General features: G+C 43.2%; 1 protein-coding gene and 1 pseudogene across 3 annotated transcripts in view; one reads left to right on the plus strand and one right to left on the minus strand.

Annotated features, from left to right (window-relative positions):
* The window catches only part of LOC115113414 (mitogen-activated protein kinase 8-like), a 31,981-nt gene extending 25,875 nt beyond the window's left edge, over positions 1-6,106 (plus strand). For 2 of the 3 annotated variants that reach the window (XM_029641014.2, XM_029641013.2), the window contains exon 12: positions 577-6,106. In XM_029641014.2, coding sequence (XP_029496874.1) covers positions 577-749 — 173 coding nt within the window. In that variant the 3' untranslated portion in view covers positions 750-6,106. Of the gene's footprint in view, positions 1-571 lie in introns of all 3 variants that reach the window. The other variant, XM_029641015.2, reaches the window with a different exon arrangement.
* A 26-nt stretch (positions 6,107-6,132) lies between these two features.
* On the minus strand, positions 6,133-27,757 carry LOC115113415 (rho GTPase-activating protein 22-like; annotated as a pseudogene).
* Positions 27,758-27,976: the final 219 nt, after the last annotated feature.

A 27,976-nucleotide genomic window follows, 5' to 3' on the forward strand; every position in this document is an offset into this window, starting at 1 on the left:
ATATACAGTGTCAATGTTTATGATCATTATGTTTGATGTACAGTTACAAGATGACATTGCGTCATACCCTGGGTAGTCCTGAACAGAGTGAGCCTACGTTTGTTGTATTGTGAAGAAACTTTGCCACGGAACACGCATCTGAATGCGACCATGACGCCATTCTATACGCACCAATATTACGATCTGATTTTCTGAATTGCCTTGTGAAAGCCTAAAACTGAAAGATAATATTATATAATTTAGCTAGTGATGTTGGCAATATAACAAGCTTTCAAATGATGACGACCTGACCCAGATTTAGATTTAGAATGGACCGTTTTTGGATTGCGTAAACAACAACAATAATTGTGTGATGGCGCGGACGCAGGGCTGTGTTCCAAACAAAACAACTACAAGTGCGCTTGCTCTAACTCATAGAAGGGAGGTGAATAATGTAGTAGGCTGCTGGCTCCCTATGGTGTGTGTGACTTATTAAGTGCGTATGTCGCAGGACTGTGTGTGTTTGTTTGTTTGTGCATGTGCATGCTAGTTCCTAGTACAGGTGTATCAGTCATCCTGTGTGTTTTCGCAGCACAGGTGCAGCAGTGATTGACAGCTCCCCTCAGCACCCCTCGTCCTCCTCCTCAGGCAATGACGTATCCTCCATGTCGACTGACCCCAGTGACCCTAGTGAACCCACCATGACCTCTGACACGGACAGCAGCCTGGACAGCCACACCTCTCTGGGAGCACTGGCCTGCTGCAGATAACATGCACACACACACACACTTCTGTCACAGTATATAGTTTAAAACACTTAAAGGGGCAATCTGCGATGGCTACATTTTTTTCCTGCCTTTTTTATTGAATGATATATACCAATTGATTCTTGAAGAATATAATATATAAATGCTTTTACTCCATTGTTTGTAAACAAACTCTGTATAGTCTCAAAACATGATTACATTGTGTTTCCTCCATTGTTTGTAAACAATGCAATTGTAAACAAACACTGTGTATAGCCTCAAAACATGGTTAAAATTATACTTTTGATACTGTATCATGGATGGTCAGTCCTTGCATCCATAGCTTTGTTTATGAATTTCTCTAGCCCCAACCCTAAGTTGCTTACCAAAAACAGTGGTGGGGTGACTGCTTTATTGTCGTTTAAACTGCAGATTGCCCCTTTAAGAGTCCGTAATAAAATAATGTTTTTATTTATTTTGTAAATGCACAGCTTTCATTTGCTATGTCCCCTATATCAGGCATTGCCGATTGTGTACATGCTGTAAATTACTATATTTATTTATTTTCTTGTGTCAGCTTCTGTCCCACCAAGCTGTGTATGTCTATGCTGTAAATGATAGTGGTTCAAATCTCACAGTGGATGGAACTTTTCCCCCTTTTCCCTATAAGAAAGTGTTTTCTTACAAACACATATTTATTTTCTATTATAAACTGGGTTGTTCGAGCCCTGAATGCTGATTGACTGACAGCTTTGTTATATGAGACCGTATACCACAGGTATGACAAAACATTTATTTTGCATTAAATTAAACCATTAAATCACCTGGCCCAAATATCTTTGTCACTTAGCCATCTTTGTTGCTTTGTTTCTTCAACCAGTGGCCCATCCCACTTGGCTCTAACCCTTCAATGTTTGCAGATCTTTAGGTTTTGGATAGGTATGTACAGGTCTGCAAACATCAAAGGGTTGGGGCCAAGGGGAAGGGACAAAGGCTGCTTATGTTTTATTGGCGGGGCCAGGAGTCTTTCCTCAGGTCACAGGACCAGGATAATCTCCCAGCCCCATTGATTTGATTTAAGTGCTCTTGCAGTTCAGGGATTTTTGAAAGTCGGGACAATCCTTGACCGGCAGATAAACTTTATTTTTAATGTTTATTTTGTTGCATTATTTGATCCTAAAAATTACATTTAGGGGAATTTTATAAGGGGAAAGATTTGCTTTTGGAATTTTCTAAATATTACAAATTTCAATGTTGGCTCTATGCCTAGAAATGTCCTTTTCGGGAGCCAAGGGGGGGCAATTTCAAACTCTCCAAAAATGTGTTTAAAATTCTTAAAACGGCAATAATGAATATTAACTGAAAAGGGATCTTAGGTAGTTTTTTGCATTAGACCTCTGACTTAAAGGAATATTTCTCTCAAAACTGTGATTCCTAAAATAAATTGTTAGGAGATTTGATGAACTCCGTCAGATTTGTCTACAATCATTAATTAATCAAGAATGATCCGGGTCAGCTACACCTCATGGACCTTTTCTTAATGTCCTCATTACATATAGTGCAACAAAACCACTCATGGTCTGCAAAGTGATCTACTTTTGATAGATTTAAAGAAACAATATTGAAATCAAAGTCAGTCACATTTCTGTCTAACGTCAACTCCGTCAGAGTGCTGAAATATATTATATAATGGTTATATTTTTATTGGGAATTTTCAAATAAATAATTTTCTATATTTTACAAATGTTTGTATTGAAGTTTTTTTAAATGCAAAAATATGTATTTTGTTGTCAACTCCATCAGTGGCTTGTCATCTTCATCACTGATGGCTAACCCCCTTAAGGTTAATATTTTGTCAATATTCTGAAAATATATACAGCTGAAGTCAGAGGTTTACATACACCTTAGCCAAATACATTTAAACTCAGTTTTTCACAATTCCTGACATTTAATCCTAGTAAAAATACCCGGTGTTAGGTCAGTTAGGATCACCTTTATTTTAAGAATGTCAGAATAATAATAGTATAGAGAATGATTTATTTCAGCTTTTATTTCTTTGATCCCATTTCCAGTGGGTCAGAAGTTTTACATACACTCAATTAGCATTTGGTAGCATTGCTTTTAAATTGTTTAACATGATCAAACGTTTCGGGTAGCCTTCCACAAGCTTCCCATTAAAAGTTGGGTGCATTTTGGCCCATTCCTCCTGACAGAGCTGGTGTAACTGAGTCAGGTTTGTAGGCCTTGCTCACGCACACTTTTTCAGTTCTGCCACAAATTTACTATAGGATTGAGGTCAGGGCTTTGTGATGGCTATTCTAATATCTTGACTTTGTTGTCCTTTAGCCATTTTGCCACAACTTTGGAAGTATGCTTGGGGTCATTGTCAATTTGGAAGCCCAAGCTTTAATTGATGTCTTGAGATGTTGCTTCAATATATCCACATAATTTTCCTACCTCATGATGTCATCTATTTTGTGAAGTGCACCAGTCCCTCCTGCAGCAAAGCACCCCTACAACATGATGTTGCCACCCCCCATGCTTCATGGTTGTGATGGTGTTCTTCGACTTGCAAGCCTACCACTTTTTCCTCCAAACATAACGATGGTCATTATGGCCAAACAGTTCTATTTTTGTTTCATCAGACCAGAGGACATTTCTCCAAAAAGTACGATCTTTGTCCCCATGTGCAGTTCCAAATCGTAATTTGGCTTTTCATGGCAGTTTTGGAGCAGTGGCTTCTTCTTTGCTGAGCGGCCTTTCAGGTTATGTCAATATAGGACTCGTTTTACTGTGGATAGAGATGCATTTTGTCCTCCAGCATCTTCACAGGGTCTTTTGCTGTTGCTCTGGGATTGATTTGCACTTTTCGCAACAAAGTACGTTCATCTCTAGGAGACAGAACACGTCTCCTTCCTGAGCGGTATGACGGATGCGTGGTCCCATGGTGTTTATACTTGCGTACTATTGTTTGTACAGATGAACGTGGTACCTTCAGGCATTTGGAAATTGCTCCCAAGGATGAACCAGACTTCTGGAGGTCTACAAATGTTTTGTTCTGAGGTTTTGGCTGATTTCTTTTGATTTTCCCATGATGTCAAGCAAAGAGGCACTGAGTTTGAAGGTAGGCCTTGAAATACATCACAGTACACCTCCAATTGACTCAAATGATGTCAATTAGCCTATCAGAAGCTTCTATAGCCATAACATCATTTTCTGGAATTTTCCAAGCTGTTTAAAGGCACAGTCAACATAGTGTATGTAAACTTCTGACCCACTGGGATTGTGATACAGGGAATTATAATTGAAATAATCTGTCTGTAAACAATTGTTGGAAAATAACATGTGTCATGCACAAAGTAGATGTCCTAACCGACTTGCCAAAACTATAGTTTGTTAACAAGAAATTTGTGGAGTAGTTGAAAAACAAGTTTTAATGACTCCAACCTAAGTGTATGTAAACGTCCGACTTCAACTGTATATATCACTGTTCTGCAACATATGGTTAAACTATTGAGATATTTGTTGTGCTAGATCTAAAGGATAATGTTTACTTTTTAAATGTTGTTTTATATTCTGAATCAAGAAAAACATACTAACAAAATTTTCCCTGGAGCATTATACAGTATGGTGCTATAAAATAAGTTAAAAATAAGTTTAAATTACATATTTATATAATCTACTGTTAGAATTAAACAATCAATACTTTTAAACACTTGAACAATACATGTCAAAATTAAATGGTTTTTATGGTGTCTGACGGGGTTGACAATCCAGTTAGTTGCATTTTATGATTTTGTTTTTGTTGAATTATGAGGTTTTTCCTTTACATGGTGTGATGACTGATACTTTAAAGTTTTATTAGCCATATGTACAGGATACACATGGTATACACCATCCAATGAAATACTTAGGTTTTTTCTTTACAATGCAACAACAATTAGAAATAATAAAATATTGGAATACGAACATAAAGTAAATGTCTCAGTAGAATACAATAAACATTTGAGCATAAGTATAAAACAGGATGGCACAATTTATAGTCCAATATTTACATGTGTTATGGGGGATCAAGTGTTTCAATTGTGAAGTATTTAGCAATCATATTAAGTCTGGTAGCAGTTGTGATGTGTGTGAGTATATCTGTGTGGGTGTGTGCTGAAATGCAGAGAGTCAGTGAAGGTGGTCAGTCCAGTTCAAGTGTTGAGCAGTCAGCAGCTGGCTTGTAGATAGAAACTGTCTCTGAGCCTTTTGGTATTAGACATCATGCTCCGATACCATCTGCCCGACGGTAAGGGAGTGAACAGCTCGTGGCTGGGGTGTGTGGGGTCCTTGAGGATGATGCTGCAGGCCTTCCTCAGGCACCGTTTTGAGTAGATGTCCTGGATGGGTGGCAGCACGGTCCCAGTAATGTACTGGGCCGTCCTCACCACTTGCTGGAAAGCCTTGCAGTCGTGGACGGCGCAATTCCCATACCAGGCCTTGATGCAACCAGTCAGGACGGTATTTGAAAATATATATTTCAAATGTTGTTAATATTAAGACAAATATTTGTGAAAAGAAATTTGAGATTGTCCCATCCCTTAAGAATCCCTGAGTTCTGTTTTTAACCCCTCTATATTTATCTCTAGAGTAGAGGCACTCAAGTGTTTAGTTAGCTTAGTTAGCGTCAGCTCCTCTCTCTGTGATGTCTCTGTTAGAGGACTTGGTTTTTATTAACTACCTCACCGATATGAGTTTCTGAATGACATAACAGTCCACAGCATATGGTCTAAAAAAAAGTATGTGAAAGTTTTTTTTAAAGTTTTTTTTTTAAATGTACCATTGTCAATGTTAGAAGACTGCTAGAGTTGTATGTAATGTATATTTAATTCACAAGTACTATGTCTTTTCATTTCTCTATTTTTTTGTAATATGATTTGTAGACCATAGAGTAGGTAATGAGTGGTTGATTTGTATGTTAGATGGATGTTCCCCAGGGGATTGAAAAGGTTTGCTGCTCGACATTTTTTCCTTTTTTTGGATTAAAATGTATTTGATGGCTCCTCGCCGTTCAATCCCTATAGGTCCTGTTTATGTTTGGAACTGGACCCATTCCCTGGCTGTGGTCAGGCCTATCGCACACCAGAAACAAGGCTGCATTCAGGAGGATACAACATTGTGGAACGTGCAAATAGATATGGGAGCATCTCAGTTCTTATTCATGGAATCAATATAGTACGTTTCACACTCTTGAACGCAACCCAGGTTTCGTGGTGTTTTCCACAAAGGCCGGTTATGTAAATGTTAGCCTTTTGATCTGGAGAAGGTCTTACTACAGACCCACAGTAATGTACACACTGGAAATGGTCGGTCAATGTCAACCTTCAACTTCTGCAAATAAAGGGTTGAATTTGATTCTGTTTGAATTGTTTTTATTCTCAACGCATACTTCTTGTAAGGACATTAGTTTATAATGACAAATGCTCAGAGGCTTTCATTAGTCTGGTCAGTTTGAGTCTGTACAAAAGTCTGTACCTGATATCGCTATGATAAACAAGGCCTGTTTCTTAAATCAGAAACAAGTCAGCAAAATGTTCTGTAGTGTGGTGAAACCGTGGCGTGGTAAAAGTTGTCTATTTCAGAAGAGTATTCAAGTACGGGAATAGAGATACATCATCTCTCAGACCAGAATATTTAGAACACCTGAGAGTTTTTTTTTAACAGTACAGTGTTAGCTCAGTAAGTATCACATTTAACCATTTAGAGGTTCATCTTTAAAGAGATCAATAACAGTCTAGTACACACAAAGGTGGTTTCTCAGACAAAGATTAAGGCAGGGATTCAAACGTATCATCAGGCGATCCGTGTTATAATGCGCTTGACGTTTAAAGGTAATTTCCAATTTAGCCAACATATGTAGCATTTACCATGAATGCTGTCTCCACAAATGCAGGAAAATGACCTTTAAGAGGTGCATAGCCAACAAAGTGCAATCGGACTGAATCCTGGCGTAAGCCTAATCCTGAAATAAACTCAATGGGCCATCTCCATTGAAAGTGCTTCATAGTCCAGGACTAGGCTAAATCTGTTTCTGTGAAACTGGCCCACAGTTACCAAGAATGACGATGCATACAGAGTAATAGACAGCAGTAGACTTCAGATAAGAAAAACATAAAACCCCTTCTGTATCACAACAGTCTTGAGCAACCTCTGAATGAATACTCTAGGGTCCGGTTTCATGGACACATATTAAGCCTAGTCCTAAATACACAGGCGGAGAGACACTTAGGTTGTGTTCATTAGAGCACACAGTAGCAAAACATTTAGCAATGGAACACAAAATATAGCATTTCTTGTTGAACAAGCTCAGATAGTACTTTCCTGTTTAATTCAAGACTTTCATTATTTTTCTTACATTTTTTCTGAGTGTAGCAGAATTCAACTTGACCTGTGTTAGCTCCCATAGTGAATGCCTAGGCTTTAGCTCAATGGGCTGACACTGTCAGCTCAGGTCTAGCTGGTTTGTGTGCCAGTGGTCAGGTCTCCCAGAACTTTTTCTCTTTCTGCAGAAGAACATTCAAAGTCTCTGCATCATGCCTTGCACGTTTAGAGTTCCCCAGTCGGATCTCCAGCATGCGGAACCTCTTCTTCTCCTGGTTAAGATCCTCTTCTAAACGACCAGACTGGAGACAAAGACCTGAACATGACTCCTCCAATCTGGGAAGAAAGAGAGCAGAGAGAGAGGGTTAGAGAGTACAGCAGACACACATGGATGTGTACACACACACATAAGTCCTCTGTAGTTCAGTTGGTAGAGCATCGCTAGTGGGTTTGTGGGTTTGATTCATGGGACCACCTAAATGTAAAATGTTTGCATGCATGACTAAGTCGCTTTGGATAAAAGTGTCTGCTAAATGACATATATTATATTATGTGCACACGTAACACAACATACTGTACCATTACCATTGCAATAAGAAGGTAGTTTTTACTTGCGTATTTGTGTCTCATAGCTGAACCTCTGTCGCCTCAGCTCCTCCTTCAGATCTGTCACCAGGCTAAACAGACCCTCATTGACCCCTGGCCTCAGACCTGTGATGTCATCTCCAGGGTCACCCTTGCTGCAGCCAGCGCTGCTCACACACAGCTCCAGAGCAGAGTTACTGGACCCTGCCACCGAGGACCCCGCCACAGCCTTGCCAGACCCTAACCCAGAGTTCAGTGTGGTGCGATCAGTTTCTGTAGATTCAGCCAATGAGATCTCATAGGAGGCCCAGGGGGAGGGGCTTCCACCGGGCAAGCTCAGACTGCAGGAATTGATGGTAACGTTGTCATAGGTCGAGAGCCTGTTGGAATGGAAGGAGTTTTTGACAGAGATGGAGGTCTTTATATTGGGAAAGGAGGAGTCTATACTAGAACTGGAAGAGTCTATATGTAAAGGAGATGAGTCTTTTAGCAAGCTTGTTTGGGAGTGTGAAGAGTATTTTATCGACAAAGAGGACCCAGTATAGGAGTCTGGCAGAGAGTCTTTGTGTGTCTCTGTCAGGGAAAGCGAGGACTCTTTGAGTCGTTTGCCGGTCAAAGTGGTCCGTCGGTGACTGTGGAAGGGTGACAAGCCGTTCATCCGCCAGTTGCCCCAGGTGACAGTCGACATGTCAACCGCTGACCCTCCTATCTTCCCCCTCACCCATATTGACCCCGACCCGCCCTTCAAGGAGGACCTCCATGAAGACAGGCTTTTGGACTGTTTACTGGGACCGAGGGCTGCACCACTACCACCCGAGAGCGTTCTTTCATTCTTTCCTTCACTCTTTCTCTCCATCTTTCCTTCTGTTCTTCCATCACTCTTTCCCTCAGAATACCCCTCTTTTCTTCCCTGCGTGGTTGATCCAGGGTGGTCAGTATTGAGAGAGGAGCCATTGGAGGTTGGGATGGGTTGAAGTGGTTCCTGACATGGGGTGTTAGGGGTCTGTCCCAGGGAGGGATAGGGCTGGGTGGGGTTGGTGGGGCTCTGCTGTGAGAGCCACTCCACCATGCATTGGTGAATTGGGGGGGCCTGGGGATAGCGAGTTGGAGCAGGGGCAAATTGGTCCTCCCTGGGAGTCTCTGCCTCTCCCTGGTACAGACGAGAGTGTTCACTGATCAGTATGGTCATCAGGTGCTGCACCTGGGAACTGCCTGCAGGGTAGAAAAAAAGAAAATCGCTATTGATAGGATTTATACATAGTGTTTTTCCAGACTCTGAAAATGCTTTCTCCAGCCCAATGCTTCACATGATCAACAACAAAAAATGACAGGGTTGCCGATTAGCTGAGAAATAAATGACATATACTGGCTTTAAACTCTGGTTAAACAATTCCTCCTTTTCATTGACATTGTAAAAGAAAAGATAGAACTTAAATTTAGCTTCCTTTTATCATTTTACAAATCCCCACATGAAATGTTATGGTTAGTTTGCTCTGGTTAGGGATTATTGTCTTATTTCACTGTAGAGCCTCTATCCCTGCTCAATATACCTTATCCAACCCTTTCGTTCCACCTCCCACACATGCGATGACATCACCTGGTTTAAATTATGTTTCTAGAGACAATATCTCTCTCATCATCACGCAATGCCTAGGTTTACCTCCAATGTATCCACATCCTACCATACCTTTGTCTGTACATTATGCCTTGAATCTATTCTATCGCGCCCAGAAACCTGCTCATTTTACTCTCTGTTCTGGACATACTAGACGACCAGTCCTTATAGCCTTTAGCCGTACCCTTATCCTACTCCTCCTCTGTTCTTCTGGTGATGTAGAGGTTAATCCAGACCCTGCAATGCCTAGCTCCACTCCTATTCCCCATGTGCTCTCATTTGTTGACTTCTGTAACCGTAAAAGCATTGGTTTCATGCATGTTAACATTAGAAGCTTCCTCCCTAAGTTTGTTTTATTCACTGCTTTAGCACACTCTGCCAACCCGGATGTCCTAGCCATGTCTGAATCATGGCTTAGAAAGACTACCAAAAACCTTGAAATTTCCATCCCTAACTATAACATTTTCCGACAAGATAAAACTGCCAAAGGGGGCGGTGTTGCAATTTACTGCAGAGAAAGCCTGCAGAATTCTGTCTTACTATCCAGGTCTGTACCCAAACAATTCGAGCTTCTACTTTTAAAAATCCACCTTTCCAGTCTCTCACCGTTGCCGCTTGCTATAGACCACCCTCTGCCCCCAGCTGTGCTCTGGACACCATATGTGAATCATCTATCTTTGCCACCCATCTAGCTCGTGCTGCTAGGTGACCTAAACTGGGACATGCTCAATCTCACATAAATTATCAATGAACCTACCAGGTACAACCCCAAAGCTGTAAACATGGGCACCCTCATAGAAATCATCCTAACCAACTTGCCCTCCAAATTACAACTCTGCTGTTTTCAACCAAGATCTCTGCGATCACTGCCTCATTGCCTGACTCCGAAATGTGCATCCTGCTGCACAAACTCAAAAAGGTTCTGGGACACTGTAAATCCATGGAGAATAAGAGCACCTCCTCCCAGCTGTCCACTGCACTGAGGCTAGGAAACACTGTCACCACCAATAAATCCACTATAATTGAGAATTTCAATAAGCATTTTTCTACGGCTGGCCATGCTTTCCACCTGGCTACCCCTACCCCGGTCAACAGCCCTGTACTCCCCACAGCAACTTGCCCAAGCCTCCCCATTTCTCCTTCACCCAAATCCAGATAGCTGATGTTCTGAAAGTGCTGCAAAATCTGGACCCCTACAAATCAGCCGGGCTAGACAATCTGGACCCTCTCTATCTAAAATTATCTGCTGACATTGTTGTAACCCCTATTACTAGCCTGTTCAACCTCCTTTCGTATGTCTGGAGATTTCCAAAGTTTGGAAAGCAGGCACGGTCATCCCCCTCTTTAAAGGGGGAGACACTCTAGACCCAAACTGCTACAGAGCTATATCTATCCTACCCTGCCTTTCTAAGCTCTTCGAAAGCCAAGTTAACAAACAGATTACCAACCATTTCGAATCCCACCGTACCTTCTCCGCTATGCAATCTGGTTTCAGAGCTGGTCATGGGTGCACCTCAGCGACGATCAAGGTCCTAAACGATATCATAACCGCCATCAATTAGAGACAATACTGTGCAGCCGTATTCATCGACCTGGCCAAGGCTTTCGACTCAACACATTCTTATCGGCAGACTCAATAGCCTTGGTTTCTCAAATGATTGTCTTGCCTGGTTCACAAACTACTTCTCTGATAGAGTTCAGGCTGTCAAATCGGAGGGCCTGTTGTCTGGACCTCTGGCAGTCTCTATGGGGGTGCCACAGGGTTCAATTCTCGGGCAGACTCTTTTCTCTGTATACATCAATGATGTCCCTCTTGCTGCTGGTGATTCTCTGATCCACCTCTACGCAGACGACACCATTCTGTATACTTCTGGCCCTTCTTTGGACACTGTGTAACCTCCAGGTGAGCTTCAATGCCATACAACTCTCCTTCCGTGGCCTCCAACTGCTCTTAAATGCAAGTAAAACTTTAACCGATCTCTGCCCGCACCTTCCTACCGATCCTCGACTTCGGCGATGTCATTTACAAAATAGCCTCCAACACTCTACTCAACAAACAAGTCTATCACAGTGCCACCTTTGGTTTTGTCACCAAAGCCCCATATACTACCCACCACTGCGACCTGTATGCTCTCGTTGGCTGGCACTCGTCGCCAAAACCACTGGCTCCACGTCATCAACAAGTCTTTGCTAGGTAAAGCCCCACCTTATCTTACTGGTCACCATAGCAGCACCCACCCGTTGCACACGCTCCAGCAGGTATATCTCACTGGTCAACCCCAAAGCCAATTCCTTCTTTGGCCGCCTTTCCTTTGCACCCCAGTATCTCTACTTGCACAATCATCTTCTGCACATCTACTTTTCCAGTGTTTAATTGCTTTATATTGGAATTACTTTGCCACCATGGCCTATTTATTGCCTTACCTCCCTTATCTTACCTCATTTACACACCATTTATGTTGATTTTTTTTCTACTGTATTATTGACTGTATGTTAGTTTATTTCATGTGTAACTTTGTGTTGTTGTATGTGTCAAACTGCTTTGCTTTATCTTGGCCAGGTCGCAGTTGTAAATGAGAACTTTTTCTCAACTAGCCTACCTGGTTAAATAAAGGTGAAATCAAAAAAATCTAAAATTAAAATAGCGCGTGTGTCATTCGAGTGGAAAATTCATTGGTATCTACCCTCCATCATGGTTTGTGCATCCTCCATCTTGGGTCGGAGGATGTTGGATCCGAACACAGCGGCCAGGTTCTGAACACTCATCTTGTTCTGACTGGAGTGAGACTGGACCTCATCTAGGAATCTATAGTGTAAATACACACACACACAGACAGACAGACAGACAGACAGACAGACAGACAGACAGACAGACAGACAGACAGACACACATACACATACACACACATATATATAAAGGCTGGTAAGCGTAAAACACCGTGAAGGACATTTTATTTCATCCAAGATTGTCTGAATATCAAATTTATTGTATGTTCAGTATGATACAGACGGAGACAGATTTAGTATGAGAGGTGGTGGTGAGTCATGCTGTTTGCACCATCTGTGTGATCTGCCTTGTTCTGCTGCCTCAGCTGCCTTCTGATGTCATTAAACACCTATTTATAGTATTAGGTGATGTCATTAAAGATGTATATCTAGAATGATGATGTCATTGAAGATGTATTGATAGTAATAGAGATGGAAGCCAGACATGTATTAACATCAGTATCTATAGAGATTATGTCATTGTGTATTAATAATATTTACAGAGATGGAGGAGACTAGAGAGAGATAATGTAGGAGAGACTTTGCAATACTCAGTTCTCATAGATTACATAATGATAATCTGTTTACCTGCAGATGTATTTCAGGAGGTTGTAGTTGACCTGAGGAAGAGTTCTCACCTGCCTGCCCAGCTCAAAGATCCCCTTCAAAAGGACAAATGTCGCTATCATTATTCATTAGGGTTTGAATGAGAGCATTACTACTTGAGGCGCGCGTGTCACTCACACACACACACACACACACACACACACCTCCTCCTTGTCCTTGGTCAGTAGCTGAGCGGTGAAGAGGAACTCTGTGTATTTGTTGAAAGGCACCACAGGCTCCGGCAGCTCTCTGAGGTAAAGCTTCAGCAGGGATGCCACCGTGTGGACATCAGTGTTACTTTCAAATCAGGACAGGTCAGGGTGAGAGGTCAGTACAGTTCACGGTCATACATTGTGTTTTCCTCTTTACATGATAATATTTAAATATTCTATATCTGTAGATAATCTGTTAAACATCATTAAAACTGAGCCCATCTACCTGTCCGTGGTGTGTGTGGTGTTACATAATGTTGTGTTACCTGTCATTTGATGTGAAAGTAAAGTACTTCTCCTACCTGTCAAACAGTGGTTTCTCCCCGCAGTCGAAGGCATCCTGCAGCTCTTGTACATGATTGGTCTGTCCAGGAATTCTAAACAGCCCCTCCTCTGTAAGGCCGTGCTGGTGTATAAAACACACACACTGGTGCACCAGCAGAGGCACCACAGTCTTGCTGCTGCTGCCACACCCACTCTCACACTGCATTGTCTCTTCTAGATGCTGCCCGAAGATACCTAGTGCAATGGCACCCAGATGCCAAGCGCACACACAAACGCAGGCACACAAATGCAGGCATAGACACACACACACACACACACACACACACACACACACACACACACATGTTTGTGTGTGTGTGTGTGTGTGTGTTTTGTGTGTGAGGGTATGTGTGCATGTACAGTGGCAAGACAAAGTATGTGAAAACTTTCGAAATACATGGATTTCTACATAAATTGGTCATCAAATTTGATCTGATCTTCATCTAGGTCACAATAATAGACAAATACAGCCTGCTTAAACTAATAACACACAAACAATTAAACATTTTCATGTCTTTTTGAGCACACCGTGTAAACATTCACAGTGCAGGGTGGGGAAAGTATGTGAACCCTTGGATTTAATAACTGGTTGACCCTCCTATGGCAGCAATAACCTCAAACAAATGTTTTCTGTAGTTGCGGATCAGACCTGCACAACGGTCAGGAGGAATTTTAGACCATTCCTCTTTACAAAACTGTTTCAGTTCAGCAATCATCTTGGGATGTCTGGTGTGAACTGCTCTCTTGATGTCATACCACAGCATCTAAATCGGGTTGAAGTCAGGACTCTGACTGGGCCACTCAAGAAGGCGTTTTTTCTTTTGTTGTAGCCCTTCTGTTGTTGATTGTCTTCTGTGTTTTGGGTTATTGTCCTGTTGCATCACCCAACTTCTTCTCCTAACATTCTCCTGTAAAATGTCTTGATAAACTTGGGAATTCATTTATCCGTCGATGATAGCAAGCTGTCCAGGCCCTGAGGCAGCAAAGCAGCCCCAAACCATGATGCTCCCTCCACCATACTTTACAGTTGGGATGAGGTTTTGATGTGCCTTTTTCTTTCCAAACATAGTGTTGTGTGTTCCTTCCAAACAACTCAACTGTTGTCTGTCCACAGAATATTTTGCCACTAGCACTGTGGAACATCCAGGTGCACTTTTGCAAACTTCAGACGTGCAGCAATGTTTTTTTTGAACAGCAGTGTCCTCCAATGAACACCATTTTTGTTTAGTGTTTTACGTGCCGTAGACTCGTCAACAGAAATGTTAGCATGTTCCAGAGATTTCTGTAAGTCTTTAGCTGACACTCTAGGATTCTTATTAAACTCTGAACTTGCAACCATCTTTGCAGGACGGCCACTCCTAGGTAGAGTAGCAACAGTGCTGAACTTTCTCCGTTTATAGACAATTTGTCTTACTGTGGACTGATGAACATCAAGGCTTATAGAGACTCTTTCCAGCTTTATGTAAGTCAACAATTCTTAATTTGAGGTATTCTGAGATCTCTTTTGTTTGAGGCATGGTTAAACCTGTTGGTACTAGGGGGCAGTATTTTCATTTTCGGGAAAAAAACGTTCCCGTTTCAAACGGGATGTTTTGTCAGGAAAAGATGCTAGAATATGCATATAATTGACAGCTTTCGATAGAAAACACTCTAGCGTTTCCAAAACTGTAAAGATATTGTCTGTGAGTATAACATAACTGATGTTGCAGGCGAAAGCCTGAGAAAAATCCAATCCGGAAGTGCCCCAGGTTTTGAAAGTTCTGCTTTTCAATGACTCCCTATTTGGCTGTGAATGTACCATCAATGAGCTTACGCTTTCTACGTATTCCCCAACGTGTCTACAGCATTGTGACGTAGTTTTACGCATTTCTGTTGAAGAATAGCCGCAGGCGGCCACATTGCGTAAGTGGTCACATGGTGGCTCTGAGAGAGATTCTCGAGTAAAATACAGAGGTAGCCATTACTCCAATCGGTCCTAGAGATAAACGAATTGTCCCGACGGATATATTATCGAATAGATATTAGAAAAACACCTTGAGGATGAAATCTAAACAACGTTTGCAATGTTTCTGTCGATATTATGGAGCTAATTTGGAATATTTTTCGGCGTTGTGGTGACCGCAATTTCCAATTTCCTCAGCCAAACGTGAAGAACAAATGGAGCTGTTTCGCCTACAAAAATAATCTTTTGGGAAAAAAATGAACTTTGGCTATCTACCTGGGAGTCTCGTGAGTGAAAACATCCGAAGTTCATCAAAGGTAAACGATTTAATTTGATTGCTTTTCTGATTTCCGTGACAAGGTTGCCTGCTGCTAGGAAGGCATAATGCTATGCTAGGCTATGATAAAGTTACACAAATGCTTGTCTAGCATATTTTGAAAATCTGAGATGACAGGGTGAGGCTAAACTGTGTTCCAATATATTTCACTTGTGATTTTCATGAATATGAAGATTTTCTAGGAAGATTTATGTCCGTTGCGTGCTAATTTGTGTCAGGCGATGATTACGCTCCCGGATCCGGGTTTGAGAGTCATCAGGAAATGTTTCTTGTGAATAGCAAACTCAGATTTTGTGAGTGTTTTTTATAGGGCAAGGCAGCTCTAACCAACATCTCCAATTTTGTCTCATTGATTGAACTCCAGATCAGTTGACTCCTGACTCCAATGAGCTTTTGGAGAAGTCATTAGCCTAAGGGTTCACATACTTTTTCCAACATATAATGTGAATGTTTAAATGATATATTCAATATAGTCACGAAAATACAATAATGTGTGTGTTACTAGTTTAAGCACACTATATTTGTATTTTGATGACTTATTTATGCAGAAATTCAGGTAATTCCAAAGGGTTTATATACTTTTTCTTGCTACTGTTTGTGTCTGTGTGTATGAGAGAGTGTGTGTATGAGATAGTGTGTGTATGTCTGTGAGTGTGTGTGTGTGTGTGTGTGTGTGTGTGTGTGTGTGTGTGTGTGTGTGTGTGTGTGTGCTACCTCCTCCTAGCGGGGCCCATATGGCTCTTCGTATGGCTCTGACCCACTCCTCCATGTCTCTCTGAGAGTTAGCCATCAACAGGAAAGACTCGCTCAGACCTGAACTATCCTTCTTTCCACTGCCTCCTGCAAACAAACACACACATCAGTGGAGGCTCCTCAGGAAAAAAGGGAGGACCATCCAACTCAGTGAAATTCTGAAAAATAAAAATATTGAAACATTCAAAATGTTATACTTTATTTTAGATAAAATTATACTAAATATATTCACGTCACCAAAAAAGTTATTAAAACACACTGTTTTGCAATAAATGTCTACAGTAGCCTCAACAACACCCTCTAGGGTAGCACCGTGGTGTAGCCGGAGGATAGCTATTTTATGTCCTCTGGGTACATTGATTTCAATACATGGTTCTCACTCCCTTCCATAGATTACAATTACTTTGACTTCCAGAGAACGTCCTCCATGTTGTCCAACCAATCAAAGGATTAGAGAATGAATCTTGTACTGAAAGCATGAGCTACAGCTATCTAACACTGCAGTGCATAAAGTATGTAGTTGACTCAAAGAGAGATAAAGAATAGTTGAACAGTTTTGGACATTTCAATTTCTTAAAAAATGAAGGAGAAGCATGAGAGACAGAGAGAGAGATAGATATGTTTTGTATTTTTCCCCCCTTTTAGTTTACCTTAGAGATAAATGCAGCTAATTTAATCTACTCAACAACCTGACTCAAAAGGACAAGAATGCTATTTATGTTAGCTAGCTGGCTAAGGCAGTGCAACTCGTCCAAGTCAAGGTAAGCTGTCGGTTTTATTAATTTATTGCCACCGGGGGGGCCCACCGGTGTAATTGCTAAACTGTTGCTGTACACTGTACTTAGTCATTGTACTCATGGATTGGATTGTGGGTTTACTAACGCGTTAGTTCTACACTGAACAACAATATAAACATGATGCAACAATTTCAAACATTTTACTGAGTTACTGAGTTACAGTTACAAATCTGTCAAATAAAGAAATGAGGCCCTAATCCATGGATTTCACATGACTGGGAATACAGATATGCATCTGTCGGTCACAGATACCTTATACCAGTCAGTATCTGGTGTGACCAGCATTTGGCTAATGCATCGTAACACATCTCCTTCACATAGAGTTGATCAGGCTGTTGATTGTGGCCTGTAGAATGTTGTCCCACTCCTCTTCAATGACTGTGCAAAGTTTGTGGATATTGGCGGGAACTGGATCACGCTGTCGTACACGTCGATCCAGTGTATCCGAAACCTGCTCAATAGGTGACATGTCTGGTGAGTATGCAGGCCATGGAAAAACTGGGACATTTTCAGTTTACAGGACATGTGTACAGATCCTTGTGACATGGGGCCGTGCATTATCATGCTGAAACATGAGATGATGGTGGCGGATGAATTGCACGACAATGGGCCTCAGGATCTCGTCACGGTATCTGTGTGCATTCAAATTGCCATCAACAAAACACAATTGTGTTCGTTGTCCATAGCTTATGCCTGCCCATACCATAAACCCACAGCCCCAATTGGGCTCTCAACGTTGACATCAGCAAACCGCTTCCCCACACAATGCCATGTCATCTGCCCGGTACAGTTGAAACCGGAATTTATCCATGAAGAGCACACTTCTCCAGTGGCCATCAAGTCAGTTACGACGCCAAACTGCAGTCAGGTCAAGACCCTGGTAAGGATGACGAGCATGCAGATGAGCTTCTCTGGGATGGTTTCTGACAGTTTGTGCAGAAATTCTTGTCCTGTCCAGGTGGCTGGCCTCAAACAATCCCACAGGTGAAGAAGCGAACACAGAAGAGGTCCTGTGGAGGTCCTGGGCTGGCGTGGTTAAACATGGTCTGCGGTTGTGAGGCCGGTTGGACGTACTGCCAAATTCTCTAAAACAACGTTATGGTAGAGAAATTAACATTCATATCTCTGGTAACAGCTCTGGGGGACATTCCTTGCAGTCAGCATGCCAATTGCACACACCCTCCAAATTTGAGACCATTTGACAAAACTGCATCTGTGTAATGATCATGCTGTTTAATCAGCTTCTTGATGTGCCACACCTGACAGATGGATGGATTATCTTGGCAAAGGAGAAATGCTCATTAACAGGGATGTAAACAAATTTGTGCACAAAATTTTTGAGAAATACAATTTTGGGGCATAAGGAAATGGCATATTAGGGATATTTAATTTAAGCTCATGAAACATGGGACCAACTCTTTATATGTTGCGTTTATATTTTTGATCAGTTTTGCTTGTTGACTATAACGTTAATATATTGACAATGATGTGGGCTTTGTTGCAGTTAGCTGTTATGGTATGAAGGTTTGGCTTGGAGAAGCTTTTGCTCCTGGTCACAGAGAGCGATTGTGTTGTGCACTGAAGTCCACAAGATGTGAGAAGGAATTATACAATGAACAAAGTAATGAATCTGTATGTGGCTGCTATGAACGTGATCTGTGAGTGATCAGGGGTGTATTCATTCCGCCAATTCTGTTGCAAAAATGTTTCTTAAACTGATGCAAACAGAATGAAATGGAGAAGGAAATACATGAATTTGTCCAATAGAAACTCTTGTTTTAGTTGAAAAATGGAACGTTTTGCAACTGTTTGGACTAATGATTACACCCAAGATCAGATAGATGCAGGCAAGTGTGTGCAAGGCGGTATTTAATGTGTCACTGTCTGTCGCCTTGATTACTACAATTTGTCTCTCTACCTGTGCGTTATAAACTTTAATTTGTACGTTATAAACTTTAATTTGTAGCTAGGTTGTAGCAACCTCATGATGGGTATAAGGCAAATTCCCTTATTGTCACTCCATGGTCTTAGTATTCTGTGTTCTCTTTATTATTTTGGTTAGGCCAGGGTGTGACATGGGTGATTTATGTGGTTTGTTTTGTCTAGGGGTTTTGTAGTTTATGGGATTGTGTTTAGTTAAGTATTCTAGGTAAGTCTATGGTTGCCTGGAGTGGTTCTCAATCAGAGGCAGGTGGTTATCGTTGTCTCTGATTGGGAACCATATTTAGGCAGCCATATTCTTTAGGTCTCTTGTGGGTGAATGTTTACACATTTCTTGTTTTTGTAGTTTGTTCATGTATAGTTTTTCTTGTTAAAAAAACCATGAACTTCAACCACGCTGCATTTTGGTCCACCTCTCTTTCACCAGAAGAAAACCGTAACAGAATCACCCACCACAACAGGACCAAGCGGCGTGGTGACAGGCAGCAGGAGCAGCGCAAGGAGGAATGGACATGGGATGATGTGTTGGACGGCAAGGGTTGCTACACTTGGGAGGAGATCCTGGCTGGAAGAGATCGCCTCCCATGGGAACAGGTGGAGGCACTTAGGAGAGCAGAGGCAGCCGGAGAGAGGAGCCGTTGATATGAGGGAACACGGATGGCAAGGAAGCCCGAGAGTCAGCCCCAAAAATGTCTTGGGGGGTGGCACACAGGGAGTATGGCGAAGCCAGGTAGGAGACCTGCACCAACTTCCTGTGCTTACCAGGGGGCTAGAGAAACCGGACAGGCACCGTGTTATGCTGTGGAGAGCACGGTGCGGTCTCCAGTGCGTCTCTTTGGGCCGGCTTACATGGCACCAGCCTTGCGCACGGTGTCGCCGGTTCACCTGCATAGCCCAGTGCGGGCTATTCCACCTCGCCGCACTGGCAGGGCGACCGGGAGCATTCAACCAGGTGAGGTTGGGCAGGCTCGGTGCTCAAGAGCTCCAGTGCGCCTGCACGGTCCGGTCTATCCAGTACCACCTCCACGCACCAGCCCTCCGGTGGCAGCTCCCCGCACCAGGCTTCCTGTGCGTGTCCTCGGCCCAGTGCCAGCACCACGCACCAGGCCTACAGTGCGCTTCGCCTGTCCAGCGCTGCCGGAGTCTCCCGCCTGTCCATCGCTGCCGGTGTCTCCCGCCTGTCCATCGCTGCCGGTGTCTCCCGCCTGTCCAGCGCGGCCGGAGTCTCCCGCCTGTCCAGCGCGGCCGGAGTCTCCCGCCTGTCCAGCGCGGCCGGAGTCTCCCGCCTGTCCAGCGCGGCCGGAGTCTCCCGCCTGTCCAGCGCTGCCGGAGTCTCCCGCCTGTCCAGCGCTGCCGGAGTCTCCCGCCTGTCCAGCGCTGCCGGAGTCTCCCGCCTGTCCAGCGCTGCCGGAGTCTCCCGCCTGTCCAGCGCTGCCGGAGTCTCCCGCCTGTCCAGCGCTGCCGGAGTCTCCCGCCTGTCCAGCGCTGAGTAAATAGACTTGAGTCGATTTACAGTGGCGTCCATAAATCGAACCTTCAGAAATGAGAACAGGTATGCAACTATCTAATGACGATTTTAGCATTACAGTAATGTACTGTAAAATACGTATGACTGCATAGTATTGCATAAACATTTGTAACTCTATGCCATCCATTTACTGCACTGCATTGAATGAATGAGGTTGGTTATCATGCTATACTACCTTTTTTTGTACATTGTTTACAGTTCCTATGCTGAACACATACTGTGTTTGAATTCTGTACAGAGTGGAAAGGCAAAGACATCATGGAGGATGAGGACGCTTGTTTACAGATGTACAAGAGACTGCAATTATAAATAAGGTTTTGGCCAACAATGCAATTAGGATTTTTGAGATTAGAGAGCATATCTTGAATAATGACACCATACTTAACATCAATGCTGTAAGCCTGTCTACCATACAACGCATCCGCCAACGGCACCGAGTGACGATGAAACAACTTTACAAGGTGCCATTTGAGAAACTCTGACAGAGTCAAGAATATGCGACATGACTTTCTAGAGGTATGTATGCAACACTACTTCCAGTACTTCAGACATACCATATTTACTCATCTGTATATTATTTTGTCTGTTAGAGTATTGGAGCTGGATGCCCATGTAATTCACCATGAATTTATTCATGTGGATGAGGTTGGCTTCAACTTCACCAAAACCAGGCACCGCGGAAGAAATGTAATAGGACAGATCAAATAAAATAAAATTTTATTTGTCACATACACATGGTTAGCAGATGTTAATGCGAGTGTAGCGAAATGCTTGTGCTTCTAGTTCCGACAATGCAGTAATAACCAACAAGTAATCTAGCTAACAATTCCAAAACTACTACCTTATAGACACAGATGTAAGGGGATAAAGAATATGTACATAAAGATATATGAATGAGTGATGGTACAGAGCGGCATAGGCAAGATACAGTAGATGGTATTGAGTGCAGTATATACATATACATACGAGATGAATAATGTAGGGTATGTAAACATTATATTAGGTAGCATTGTTTAAAGTGGCTAGTGATATATTTTACATTTCCCATCAATTCCCATTATTAAAGTGGCTGGAGTTGAGTCAGTGTGTTGGCAGCAGCCACTCAATGTTAGTGGTGGCTGTTTAACAGTCTGATGGCCTTGAGATAGAAGCTGTTATTCAGTCTCTCGGTCCCAGCTTTGATGCACCTGTACTGACCTCGCCTTCTGGATGATAGCGGGGTGAACAGGCAGTGGCTCGGGTGGTTGTTGTCCTTGATGATCTTTATGGCCTTCCTGTGACATCGGGTGGTGTAGGTGTCCTGGAGGGCAGGTAGTTTGCCCCCGGTGATGCGTTGTGCAGACCTCACTACCCTCTGGACAGCCTTACGGTTGTGGGCGGAGCAGTTGCCGTACCAGGCGGTGATACAGCCCGACATGATGCTCTCGATTGTGCATCTGTTTAAGTTTGTGAGTGCTTTTGGTGACAAGCCGAATTTCTTCAGCCTCCTGAGGTTGAAGAGGCGCTGCTGCGCCTTCTTCACGATGCTGTCTGTGTGGGTGGACCAATTCAGTTTGTCTGTGATGTGTACGCCGAGGAACTTAAAACTTACTACCCTCTCCACTACTGTTCCATCAATGTGGATAGGGGGGTGTTCCCTCTGCCGTTTCCTGAAGTCCACAATCATCTCCTTAGTTTTGTTGACGTTGAGTGTGAGGTTATTTTCCTGACACCACACTCCGAGGGCCCTCACCTCCTTCCTGTAGGCCGTCTCGTCGTTGTTGGTAATCAAGCCTACCACTGTGTCGTCCGCAAACTTGATGATTGAGTTGGAGGCGTGCGTGGCCACGCAGTCGTGGGTGAACAGGGAGTACAGGAGAGGGATCAGAACGCACCCTTGTGGGGCCCCAGTGTTGAGGATCAGCGGGGTGGAAATGTTGTTGCCTACCCTCACCACCTGGGGGCGGCCCGTCAGGAAGTCCAGTACCCAGTTGCACAGGGCGGGGTTGAGACCCAGGGTCTCGAGCTTGATGACGAGCTTGGAGGGCACTATGGTGTTAAATGCCGAGCTGTAGTCGATGAACAGCATTCTCACATAGGTATTCCTCTTGTCCAGATGGGTTAGTGCAGTGTGGTTGAGATTGCATCGTCTGTGGACCTATTTGGGCGGTAAGCAAATTTGAGTGGGTCTAGGGTGTCAGGTAGGGTGGAGGTGATATGGTCCTTGACTAGTCTCTCAAAGCACTTCATGATGACGGAAGTGAGTGCTACGGGGCGGTAGTCGTTTAGCTCAGTTACCTTAGCTTTCTTGGGAACAGGAACAATGGTGGCCCTCTTGACGCATGTGGGAACAACAGACTGGGATAGGGATTGATTGAATATGTCCGTAAACACACCAGCCAGCTGGTCTGCGCATGCTCTGAGGGCGCGGCTGGGGATGGCTTCTGGGCCTGCAGCCTTGCAAGGGTTGACATGTTTAATTAAATGTTTTCCTCACGTCGGCTGCAGTGAAGGAGAGTCCGCATGTTTTAGTTGCGGGCCGTGTCAGTGGCACTGTATTGTCCTCAAAGCGGGCAAAAAAGTTATTTAGTCTGCCTGGGAGCAAGACATCCTGGTCCGTGACTGGGCTGGTTTTCTTTTTGTAATCCTTGATTGACTGTAGACCCTGCCTCATACCTCTTGTGTCTGAGCCGTTGAATTGAGATTCTACTTTGTCTCTATACTGACGCTTAGCTAGTTTGATTGCCTTGCGGAGGGAATAGTTACACTGTTTGTATTCGGTCATGTTTCCGGTCACCTTGCCCTGATTAAAAGCAGTGGTTCGGGCTTTCAGTTTCACACGAATGCTGCCATCAATCCACGGTTTCTGGTTTGGGAATGTTTTAATCGTTGCTATGGGAACGACATCTTCAACGCACGTTCTAATGAACTCGCTCCCCGACTCAGCGTATTCGTCAATGTTGTTGTCTGACGTAATACGAAACATATCCCAGTCCACGTGATGGAAGCAGTCTTTGAGTGTGGAATCAGATTGGTCGGACCAGCGTTGAACAGACCTCAGCGCGGGAGCTTCTTGTTTTAGTTTCTGTCTGTAGGCAGGGATCAACAAAATGGAGTCGTGGTCAGCTTTTCCGAAAGGAGAGCAAGGCAGGGCCTTATATGCGTCGCGGAAGTTGGAATAGCAATGATCCAAGGTTTTTCCAGCCCTGGTTACGCAATCGATATGCTGATAAAATTTAGGGAGTCTTGTTTTCAGATTAGCCTTGTTAACCTCTTAAGTCGACCCTCTACTTTTTTGAACATTCTGTTAAAAATCGCGCAACATTTCAGCGCCCTGCTACTCATGCCAGGAATATAGTATATGCATTTGCTTAGTCTGTGTGGATAGAAAACACTCAGATGTTTAAAAAACTGGTTAAATCACTGCTGTGGCTTTACCAGAACGGCATTTACATCGAAAAGCACAGGAAAAACTGATCACTGAAAATGGGAAAATATATCCATGCGCTACTTGAACCCATTGATAAACGTGAACTACAATTAATTGACTGAGGTTGCAGTACCTACAGCTTCCACACAGTGTCTAGAGTCTTGTCATTTCCCTTCAAGTTTTTTCTTGGTCAAACACATACAGGACACCGTATCTCCTCCGGTCTAGGACCGGATATTTTCGTTGAGTTTCTAGCCGGACATTTTTCCAGACGGACAGCTAATGATCTTTACATCGCCTCCTGATGAATTTTATCGCTTATTAACGTTTTATAATACCTAAAGTTGCATTACAAACGTATTTCGAAGTGTTTTGTGAAAGTTTATCGTCGACTTTTTGAATTTTAAAAAATGACGTTACGTTTTGAAACAATGTTTTTTTCGTTTATCACACAGTCTACATATAACGATATCTAGGCTTTATATGGACCGATTTAATCGAAATAAAGACCCAAATAGTGTTTATGGGACATCTAGGAGTGCCAACAAAGAAGATGGTGAAAGGTAATGAATGTTTTCTATTTTATTGTGCGGTTTGTGTAACGCCGAAATGCTAATTATTTTGTTTACGTCCCCTGTGGGTCTTTTGGGGTGTTGCATGCTATCAGATAATAGCTTCTCATGCTTTCGCCGAAAAGCATTTTAAAAATCTGACTTGTTGCCTGGATTCACAACGAGTGTAGCTTTAATTCGATACCTTGCATGTGTATTTTAATGAACTTTTGAGTTTTAACTAATACTATTAGCATTTAGCGTAGCGCATTTGCATTTCCAGAGCTCTAGTTGGGACGCAAGCGTCCCGAGTAGAAGCAGCAGGTTAAAATCCCCAGCTACAATGAATGCAGCCTCCGGATAAATGGATTCCAGTTTGCAAAGAGTCAAATAAAGTTTGTTCAGAGCCATCGATGTGTCTGCTTGGGGGGGAATATATATATACGGCTGTGATTCTAATCGAAGATAATTCCCTTGGTAGATAATGCGGTCGACATTTGCTAGTGAGGAATTCTAAATCAGGTGAATAGGACTTGAGTACCTGTATGTTGTTATGATCACACCACGTCACGTTAACCATGAAGCATACGCCCCCGCCCCTCTTCTTACCAGAAAGATGTTTGTTTCTGTCTGCGCGATGCATGAAGAAACCAGTTGGCTGCACCGACTCCGATAGCGTCTCTCCAGTGAGCCATGTTTCCGTGAAGCAAAGAACGTTAGTCTCTGATGTCCCTCTGGAATGCTACCCTTGCTCGGATTTCATCAACCTTGTTGTCAAGAGACTGGACATTGGCGAGGAGAATGCTAGGGAGTGGTGCACGATGTGTCCGTCTCCGGAGTCTGACCAGATGACCGCTTCGTTTAACCTTTTTTTGAAGTAGTTTTTTGGGGTCGCCGGCTGGGATCCATTCCGTTGTCCTGTGTGAAAGGCAGAACACAGGATCAGCTTCGCGAAAGTTATATTCTTGGTCGTACTGATGGTGAGTTGACGCTGCTCTTATGTTCAGTAGTTCTTCTCGACTGTATGTAATGAAACCTAAGATGACCTGGGGTACCAATGTAAGAAATAACACGTAAAAAAACAAACTGCATAGTTTCCTAGGAACGCGAAGCGAGGCGGCCATCTCTGTCGGCGCCGGAAGTCAGCCGACAGCGTGGGGGTAATATAACTATGTGTGCTGCCATCACTCAAAACGGGGTCCTCCATCACAATGCCACACTGGGTCCGTACAACACCGGCCATATGCTCACTTTTCTGGATGCAATTTACACAATGCTTGTCCCTGATCCAGATCACGAGCCTGCTAGATTTGTGGTTCTATGGGCCAATATTAGTTTTCACCGGGCTGTTCTGGTCCAAAACTGGTTTGCCATCCATCCACAATTTTGTATAGTTTTGTACCTACACCCATATTCACCTTTTCTAAATCCCATAGAGGAATTCTTCTCAGCCTGGCACTGGAAAGTGTATGATCGCCAACCCTATGCCCGCATGCCGCTTCTCCAGGCAATGGAGGACGCATGTGGGGACATAGAGGTTGCCTCTGTCCAAGGTTGGATACGCCATGCTAGGAGATACTTCCCTCGATGTTTGGCAAGAGAAAACGTATTCTAAAGAATATACTTTTGGTTTACATGTGTTTATGGTTTTGTTGTATGCTACTATATACAACAGTAATGTTTGGCCTAATAAATATTTTCTGTTTCTACATTGCATTGGTGTTTACAGTGTACTTGTTACCCCTCTCAGCAGATTACTTTCACTGTAGAAAGTATTGAAATGTAGATATAAGCCTATGAAAGACCAAAGAGCTTTAGATTTAGAACAACAGTGTTTACATGGTATATCCAAAAATGTACTATTATGAAAGCAGTGTTTGCCATTTGATGCAAATGCTTCATTCTGACATGTGTTTATGTTATTTTGAATGCAGTGTTACATTTTGAAGGAGATGTGAGGCATTTTGTGTGCAGTTTTGGAAATTGTGTGTAGAGATTTGAAAAAAAAGGAGACAGTTTTGAAAACGTGTGTAAGCAGTTGGAAAAAACTGTAGTATAGTCATAGTTGCATACCTGTTCTCATTTCTGAAGGTTCGAATTATGGACGCCACTGTAAATCAATGCACATGTGAGGAGTGTGTGCGACCTGGTGAATAAGTGTAGCATTTTGATTGGTTGTGTTTGAAAAGGAAAGCAAGTCACTTCCTGTTAGATTTGTGTTATAGGTAGAGAATTGTGTGTAGTGTTTTATGCAATTGACAACTGAGTCAAAGGCTGAGAAATAGCTTATGAAATAGCTTATGGTTTTGGATATTTGGTGTGTAGTTTTGCACTTTGAGAGGTTTCAAAAATCGTGTGACATGAAAAGATTTTGTGTGTAAGCAGTTGGAAAAAACTGTAATGTAATGGCCCAAGGTGACACTGGACACCTCTATCATGAAGCAGTCACAAGCGCGGTCGTCTAGCAACCAGTGGGTGTTGACGTTATTGACATTCATGTGGTTTATATAGGCTGTCAGTGGCTGTTCATGAATGCCGGTCAACAGGATTAGCACTTTCCCTTCTCTGAACAGAGGGACAGACAGACACACTTTCTCTTTCAGATGTATCACATGAATCAGAGGAACAGACAGACAGACAGAGGGAGGGAGGGTCAGCTAGAGCATACATACACCATAGCCAAATGTCTGTGTAAATACAGTAGCAGAAGGTGGAAAGAGCCCAGATTAAAGTGATCGATTTGGATATTCTGTCATGTATTAATTGTGGTGATACTGCATTATTGAAAGTTCTGTCAGAGACACATGCAACCCCCAGCAGTAAGTAGTGACAGGGTGTGGTTGTGTGTGTGTCTGAACAAATACAAGCAGTTTAGAGTTCCGTTGCTTCTCTTCTGGTTGCCCCGCTGCTTCACACAGTAATTTACAACTGAGATAGCCACACATTGCATGATCGTAGCTGAACATATACATAACCCTCAACCTGTTCACCACCAAAGTGTTTACACCTGAACACTGCACAGACACAGCACACAGTGGCAGGCAGGCAGAAAGACAAACAGACACGCACGCACAAGGTGCTCTTACCCACAGTGTAGACCATCTGGGGTTTGTGGAGCTTGCAACAGTCTTGCCCCATACTAGCTCTGGAGAAGCAGGGCCAGACAGGCAGGCGACAGTGTAACAACGTGGCAACCGAGCAAGGAATGAGGGCGAGGGTAGCCAACAAGACGGGGAGAGAGGACAAGGGGAGAGGGGCTACAGCTGTGCCATGTCAGTTATCAGCTGTCTGGCTTTGCAGGGGGTAGAGTCCACAGTCCACAAGCAGCCAGGTGTGTGTGCCAAGCAGGGCTGGTCCTGTGTGCCAGCAGGGCATGACAGGACAGAGAGAGTTAGCAGCCCAGTGTAGCACAGTACACAAGCCCACAAAGTCCTTATGTGTCCGCTTACAAGTCATGTTTCAAATCTCCTTACAAGTCCCCTTACAAGTCATACAAAAAGTATTCTTATTTAATTCAATTAA

Source organism: Oncorhynchus nerka, linkage group LG28 (genome assembly GCF_034236695.1).
Source record: "Oncorhynchus nerka isolate Pitt River linkage group LG28, Oner_Uvic_2.0, whole genome shotgun sequence".
In the NCBI taxonomy this organism is placed as follows: Eukaryota; Metazoa; Chordata; class Actinopteri; order Salmoniformes; family Salmonidae; genus Oncorhynchus; species Oncorhynchus nerka.